The following is an 8117-nucleotide window of genomic DNA, read 5'->3' as shown; positions in this document are numbered from 1 at the left end:
TTTTTCATATCTAAATTTTGTGATCCTTTTTTTATTCTAACTTCAAAAAGATAGAGCAATCATAATAAATTATTCAACATGTACATGAGGTTTAAACTTTGAAGTTTGAACTGACGTTTCTTTGGTAAGTACTACCTACTCGTTCACTTCTGTATGGTGTTCTTTCTGTACGGTACAGTGACGTAACAAGGCAGCCAGTCACGTCTACTTTATCCCATTCTTCGCCTCGGTACGCCACAATGCAAGTGTTTGCAAAACTCAAAAGCGAAACCGGAAACGTCGGAGTTCGAACTTCGTACTGCCATTTTGTTATGCGTTTCTGATCGTCCTGTCATTCCTATGTCTGATTTTTCTGCTATAACACATTTACACTCATGCTAATAAAACCTCTGGATGAATTGTACTTGCGCTCTGCTTGATAGAAAATGCGACTAACGAGCTGGATAATGTCCTCTTATTCCGCAGCAGCGCTGCGAGATTTTCGCACACTGTTCGGCCGCGACATCGCTGCAGTAATTGGGGCCGTTCATGTTCCCGCTCTTCCCGGCACTCCTAAGCACTCTCAGTCCTTGGCGAGAATCATCGATCATGCCTGCGACGATGCAGAGAAATATCTAAAGCATGAAATGGTACGAAAGTGTTGCAAATGTTGATATGCTGGTCTAAACACGGTCACCTTCCGCTATGTTCTCTGTATCGTCAATGCGCTACCCTGTTTGTTCATACAGGGAATTAGTTGTGTTTCGTTGCATAAAGTGTACTGATGTTGTCTGCTGGTTTTCCGTTTGTAGCTGGTTTATTTCCCCAGGACGGACTGATTATCGAGAACACCCACGATATTCCCTACGTGAAAAGACAAACTGACGCCCGAGACGACAGCCAGTATGACGCGAGTGTGTGCGGAGTTACGCCAGCGTTTTCCCCGCATTCCGCTGGGTGTGCAGATCTTGGCGGGGGGAAATTTGGAAGCCATGGCTGTGGCGCACGCCTGTGATCTGGATTTTATCCGCGCGGAAGGATTCGTCTTCAGTGCCATTGCGGATGAGGGCTTCATGGATGCGTGTGCGGGTGAATTGCTGCGGTTTCGGAAGAATATCGGTGCGGAGAAAGTCAAAATATTTGCTGACATCAAGAAAAAGCACAGGTACCAGTTTTGTCCAGATACTTGTAATTCTGATTGTACTAATTTCTACGAGCTTTACGGAGCGCCGTTACTCGTTTCAATATATTCATTCGATCATAATTTTTGTTTCTCCCAGAAAGAAGAAATTGTAGACGAATTTCCTTTGAAGTACTGCAGTATTTATTTGTACTTTGATAGTTTAGCACGCGGTTTTGCTGCACTGATTACTGATATTAACCAAATAATTATTTTCATTTTGTTTTGCATTGATGTTTGCAGGACGCGTCTACTTTATCCCATTCTTCGCCTCGGTACGCCACAATGCAAGTGTTTGCAAAACTCAAAAGCGAAACCGGAAACGTCGGAGTTCGAACTTCGTACTGCCATTTTGTTATGCGTTTCTGATCGTCCTGTCATTCCTATGTCTGATTTTTCTGCTATAACACATTTACACTCATGCTAATAAAACCTCTGGATGAATTGTACTTGCGCTCTGCTTGATAGAAAATGCGACTAACGAGCTGGATAATGTCCTCTTATTCCGCAGCAGCGCTGCGAGATTTTCGCACACTGTTCGGCCGCGACATCGCTGCAGTAATTGGGGCCGTTCATGTTCCCGCTCTTCCCGGCACTCCTAAGCACTCTCAGTCCTTGGCGAGAATCATCGATCATGCCTGCGACGATGCAGAGAAATATCTAAAGCATGAAATGGTACGAAAGTGTTGCAAATGTTGATATGCTGGTCTAAACACGGTCACCTTCCGCTATGTTCTCTGTATCGTCAATGCGCTACCCTGTTTGTTCATACAGGGAATTAGTTGTGTTTCGTTGCATAAAGTGTACTGATGTTGTCTGCTGGTTTTCCGTTTGTAGCTGGTTTATTTCCCCAGGACGGACTGATTATCGAGAACACCCACGATATTCCCTACGTGAAAAAAGACAAACTGACGCCCGAGACGACAGCCAGTATGACGCGAGTGTGTGCGGAGTTACGCCAGCGTTTTCCCCGCATTCCGCTGGGTGTGCAGATCTTGGCGGGGGGAAATTTGGAAGCCATGGCTGTGGCGCACGCCTGTGATCTGGATTTTATCCGCGCGGAAGGATTCGTCTTCAGTGCCATTGCGGATGAGGGCTTCATGGATGCGTGTGCGGGTGAATTGCTGCGGTTTCGGAAGAATATCGGTGCGGAGAAAGTCAAAATATTTGCTGACATCAAGAAAAGCACAGGTACCAGTTTTGTCCAGATACTTGTAATTCTGATTGTACTAATTTCTACGAGCTTTACGGAGCGCCGTTACTCGTTTCAATATATTCATTCGATCATAATTTTTGTTTCTCCCAGAAAGAAGAAATTGTAGACGAATTTCCTTTGAAGTACTGCAGTATTTATTTGTACTTTGATAGTTTAGCACGCGGTTTTGCTGCACTGATTACTGATATTAACCAAATAATTATTTTCATTTTGTTTTGCATTGATGTTTGCAGGACGCGCTTGCAGTTTTTTAATTAAATTTAGTGTGGAAAACTTTTGTAGATTATAATTTGGTTTTAAAGAAAGTAGTAATAGACTAATAGTGTACTGTTAACCTAATCTGCTTTATAAATTTTTGAAAATAGATAGATATGCATGTACACGTGTATTAGTATCCTATTTTAGTTTTTTTTTTTGTTATTCCGAAGTCGTAATCTGTTACCTGTTTTATTTTGTATATGTGATCCATTTACTGGATTTTCGAGTTACCATGTGTTGTGTGTAGTGCAGTGGTTTATGAAACAGGCGAATGGCTTGTTGAAACTTGTGCTGCAAGTGTTTCAATCGCATGAATTCGCGTTTTTGCCTTAGTGTTTATTGTTTTTCCCCTCCACAATCTGTTCGTGGTTTTTGAGGAGTACCTGGTACTATCTACTCGTCGTATATGATTTTGCTAACATGAAAATGAAGTCAAGGTATTTCTCTGCACAGCTCGCACGCCATCACGGCTGACTTGACGGTGCACGATGTGGCGCACGCGGCGGAATTCTTCGCGGCTGACGGTGTGATTATCACGGGAAAAAGCACCGGCCAGGCGGCCGACCCACAGGTGTGGTACTCGCATCCTGACCCTGTCATAGCAGGTCATATCAGTTCTTCATTTCCGGTCAGTTTATTCATGTTTTCTTTTTATAGGAAGCAGCCGGTAAGAAATTTTGCAACATCGTTTGCCTTGGCTGTGCCTCGCTGCCCGGCATGGACATTTTAAAAACAGCAGATTAAATGATAAATGATTAATCTGGAAAAAATTAATACGTGTTCTCCCAAAAAGTACTTATGATAAATCATTTAAAAATGTATCTTAAAAATTGAGGTCGGTATTTGAATTTTTCGTAAAAGATTTTGTAACATGCAGATCCGTTGTCCATTTTTTCTCATTTTCAGAACAAATTATTGGCAAATATTATTAAGTTAATTTTCGAAGTATTAATGAATATTCTCCAAAAAAAAACTAATGCGAAATAATTTAAAAAAGGCGTCTGAGAAATTGACAACGGATCGAGACGGATTTATTTTCTGTCCGACAGTGTAATGCATTTTGCAGACGCCATGAAAACGAGCCATTTGCCGGTATTATTGGGATCCGGAGTGACGCGCGACAATCTGCACGCCTTCGCCAATCACTGCCACGGGATGATCGTGGGATCGGACTTTAAAGAGGGCGGGAAGTGGTACAATTCCGTGGACGAGCAGCGCATCCGCAGCTTCATGGAAACCCTGAAAAAGCTCAGGGAAAGCATGGCGAAACAGGAGACGCCATCGCACCGAAAGCCTTCCACCTCGGATTTTATTTGAGCGACTCATTGCTTAAATGGACGGCATTTATTCCTCCTGCATCATTTATGCCGATGTGGATTTTATCCTGTGTTCTTGAACAATGGTGCCCTTTTGTGTTTTTATATTTTGACGGTTTTGTGGAATTACTTTGTTTAACGATATGATTTTTTTTTCACAAAACATGTGTTACACTTTTACGCTGGTTGGTCCAAAATATTTCTTGTTGAATAAAATGCAAAAAGAGACGATACGAATTTTTGAACGTGTTTTGAGTATTCATTGGAATATCACTTTTTAAACCGCTCTAGATTAGCCTGATTAGGTACAGTATGTTTAAAATGTCCTCATTTTATTAGGGAAATCTCGACCAAATTGCGCAATACTCGCTTCAGAACCGGTTTTTTTCACATTTTTCCGTGATATGACCTATGAACTGAATTTTACGTATGAAATAAAATTAAATAAGTATACGTGCGTTCATAAATTAATAACATAGCTTACTCTTTAAATAAATTCAAAAATCAGAAAAACTGGAAAAGGTGTCCGCTTCGATATATGGCGCATCTCGCTGTTTCCATGTGCTCACCGGAAACTGCCACTGCGTTACAAACTGCCACTGCGTTTTCCGCAGAACGGAAAACTGCACTTCGGGCTTTTCCTCTTTGTCTATCCGAGTTTGCAACAGTTTGTCAGTTTCTAGAAAATTTACAATTTTGTTACTTATCATTTATGGTTACTTATCTACGTAGTACAAAAGTGTATTAGTAGTAAACTTAAATTACCAGGGAGTATACTGTATATTCGTTCATCTTGCGAGTTTGTAGGTCCTATTTTTCGTCTTTCGGTTTTCTTGTAATCTTGTTGCTGATTCGTTGCTGCTGCAGCCAGAATGTCTGCGAATCCCAGAAGCGAAGACCCCTTGAAGGCCTTCGAGAAGCTGTTTGGACGCGATGATACGGTGATTATCGGTGCTGTCCATGTTGACGCTCTTCCCGGATCCCCTTTGCACTCGAAATCCCTCGACGACATCATCGCGCACGCGTGCAGCGACGCAGAGAAGTATGTGAAACACGGCTTGGTAGGTCTGGCGAAGGCACCAAATAAAACCCGGCTGCACTACTATAAATCCTGGTATCTGGTGTAGTTTACCCGTTATCGGCTACATGGATATCTTGCATCGCGCCGGAATGATTTGGCCATTTTCGTCTTTATTCTGAGAATTTTGTCTTTCGTTGCAGGATGGGTTGATTTTCGAGAACACCAACGATATCCCCTATCTGAAACAGGAACGGCTGTCACCGGAGACGACCGCCTGCATGACGCGGGTGTGTGCGGAGGTGCGGCGCAAGTTCCCGCAGATGCCGATGGGTGTGCAGATTCTGGCGGAGGCCAATTTGGAAGCGATGGCCGTGGCGCAGGCGTGTGATTTGAATTTTATCCGAGCGGAGGGATTCGTCTTCAGCTCCGTGGGGGATCAGGGCATTGTGGATGCCTGTGCGGGGGAACTGCTGCGCTTCCGCAAGACCATCGGAGCGGAGAGCGTCAAGATTTTCGCCGATATTAGAAAGCACCACAAGTACGCCAGTACATTTTAGTTACCGAACGTTTTCACCATGTCTTCAAAATTTGTACAATTTTTAGTTATTTTATTTCAAATGATTATTATTCCCCAAACTTTTAGACTTGAATTTTTCACTTATTTTTTTAAGAGAAGTCATTGTACTGTTATTTGTCGTATTAACGTTCGAATTGAATTTGTGTTATTTTAGTGATTTTTAAATAATTTACGGAGGCAACTTTTCATGAATATATCTTTTTTTGAAAATATTTTTCCTTCTAACTATCCTGTCATCCTATCATGTTTCCATTTTATTTGTCGTATTTTTCGAATTTAATTTGTGCTATTTTAGTGATTACTCGAGTACTGTACATATGAGATAATTTACGGACAGGTTTTTTTAAAGAAATTCTCTTTTTACTCAGACAGAGTGATGACATTAAATTTTAAGAAAGGGCGCTACATATTTTCACTGAAATTCTCATTGTAAAAACTAAATTACTTCGTTTCAGTTTCTGGCAGGCTATGGAAGTGTGAGCTATCGTAGTACACTGGCTAATCAGTAAACTATGAAAACCACACTTTAAATGGCGCAGTACATTGTGTACAGAACAGTTGTTCGAAATTAATGTGCAGCGTAGTCACAGTGGAACGTACTTAGTACCGTATGACTGGGTGTAATACGGCTGTTGACTTTGCCAATTTTTTCTCCGATTTTTCAATCTTAGTGAAGGTTTTCTATTCGCCCAAAATTCTTAATTATTAGTACGTAATATCTGAAAAAATCTGTTAAATAAAAAAACTAATTTCGCGTTGTTCATCTTAATTGTACAAATAGATAAAATACAGAAGGAATAAAACTATTTTTAAAATTTATGTAAAGTATTGCCGCTGTTTTTTAAGCTATGGTTGTGCTGCGCGGTTTCTTTATGTAAAGCTAGATGCGTTTTGAACAAATATCTTTTCCCTTGTGCAGCGCCCATGCCATCACCGCCGACCTGAAAGTGCAGGATGTGGCGCATGCGGCGGAGTTTTTTCTCGCTGACGGCGTGATCATCAGCGGCGAAAGGACGGGCAAAGCGGCAGATCCCCAGGTGCGCTGGCTGTTGACATTCGTTGGCATGTTGGCAAGGCGCAGACGCGGCCTGTTAGAGTGTTAATGGCGCGGCGCTGACGGTCTGTTTGTATTTTTAGGAGGCAGCTGGTAAGATGCGAGCCCCTTGATGCGCCCTTCCCAGTTTGGCTTGCATCATGCGTTGCTGTAGCAGTTTTTCATTTCCGATCCTTTTGTCGCTAACGCGTAACGAGAATTTCGTTCCGGCTTCTTTTTGGGATGTTTTTCTGGATACTTACGTAAATCTTAGAAAGACATCATTACGTAATAACGACGGATTTTATGGTGCACTTGGCGGATCGTTTACATAATAAACCTATTGTAAAAATTATTTAATTTATAGTTAATAATATTTTATTTATAATGCGGATTTTATATTGCACTTTGCGCATCCTTTGGAATAAACGCAATTAAAATAGTACTTAATTTTCGAAAATCTTACCGATTTCGGATTTTTCTTTTATCGCACTCGTATATTTCCGCTTAATATTTTTTTATACAGTACACTTGAATTTCCGTGAAAATAACGGGTTTGCATGTTTCTTTCCTTTCTTGACACGCTTTTAAGCTTTACAGTCCAGCAGTGCATAAAGAAATAGTTAAATACGTGATGACACGGTATGAATTTGCAGTAAACGCCTATGAATAAAAATTTAATTTGTTTATTATTGATTTTATAATTTTTATTCTGCAATAACTGTTGCTTAATATTTTGAGCTATTTATCTCATAATTCGTACAATTGTTTATGGGTTAGTTTTAGTTTTCCAGCAGATAAAATGCAATTGTTATTTTTGTGCCAAAGAAATTTGTCCTATTAAATTCGGTAATTTGATGTTGTATCTGCAAAATTGACAGTGACGATGAAAAAAGTGGACATCCCGGTGCTGCTGGGCTCGGGTGTCACGGCCGACACCCTGCACGCCTTCGCCAATAATTGTCACGGGATGATTGTGGGATCGGAGTTCAAGAAGGGCGGCCTGTGGTACAACGACGTGGATGAGGGCCGCGTTAAGAAATTCATGGACAACATCCGCGAGCTGCGGGAGACGCTGGTTAAGGCGGAAAAGCACTCGCACCGGAAACCGGCCTTGACCGATTATGTGTGAGAATTGGCGGAAAATTGGCTGGTGTTGGATGTTGTTGAGCTCAGCGAGATTCGGTTAGAAAGACAGCCGGAAATTCGGTTGTTTATCCTAATAATTTCGCCTTTCTTTTTACCAGGTTGTTACTAATGAAGTGTGATGTTTTATTCGATTTTACTTGTACTGTTGCATCTGTTTGGATGGTAAAATAATGGTTGTTGTTCCTAAATAAAATGCATTTTAATGCATAAAATAAAATGCATTTTAATACGATCATACGAATGCCTCGAAGAAATTACGGAAATTTTGAAAAATGTAGCAGATTTAATTCAATAATTAATTTGATTTATTAATTCGATTCGTTGTGTTTCGCTGATGTACAGAGGGTGATTTCGCAATATGCGTATGTATGTGATGAATGATGAACCG

General features: G+C 41.0%; 2 protein-coding genes across 2 annotated transcripts; both read left to right on the top strand.

Annotated features, from left to right (window-relative positions):
- Positions 1-213: 213 nt before the first annotated feature.
- LOC129592782 (uncharacterized protein F13E9.13, mitochondrial-like) lies at positions 214-4185 on the top strand. Its single transcript, XM_055488903.1, is given in 6 exon segments — positions 214-629; positions 809-852; positions 854-1144; positions 3087-3204; positions 3291-3300; positions 3700-4185. Coding segments are annotated over 6 exon segments (918 nt in total). The 5' UTR covers positions 214-425; the 3' UTR covers positions 3951-4185.
- A 386-nt stretch (positions 4186-4571) lies between these two features.
- On the top strand, positions 4572-8109 carry LOC129592810 (uncharacterized protein F13E9.13, mitochondrial-like). Its single transcript, XM_055488931.1, has 5 exons — positions 4572-5010; positions 5171-5508; positions 6467-6584; positions 6685-6694; positions 7462-8109. The coding sequence occupies exons 1-5, from the start codon at positions 4822-4824 to the stop codon at positions 7710-7712; spliced, it is 906 nt and encodes a 301-aa protein (XP_055344906.1). The 5' UTR covers positions 4572-4821; the 3' UTR covers positions 7713-8109.
- The last annotated feature ends 8 nt before the right edge of the window (positions 8110-8117 follow it).

The sequence above is a fragment of the Paramacrobiotus metropolitanus genome, unplaced genomic scaffold, assembly GCF_019649055.1.
Source record: "Paramacrobiotus metropolitanus isolate TYO unplaced genomic scaffold, Prichtersi_v1.0 Parri_scaffold0000056, whole genome shotgun sequence".
In the NCBI taxonomy this organism is placed as follows: Eukaryota; Metazoa; Tardigrada; class Eutardigrada; order Parachela; family Macrobiotidae; genus Paramacrobiotus; species Paramacrobiotus metropolitanus.
The sequence above is the reverse complement of the archived record's forward strand: the minus strand, read 5'-3'. Positions and strand labels throughout refer to the sequence as shown.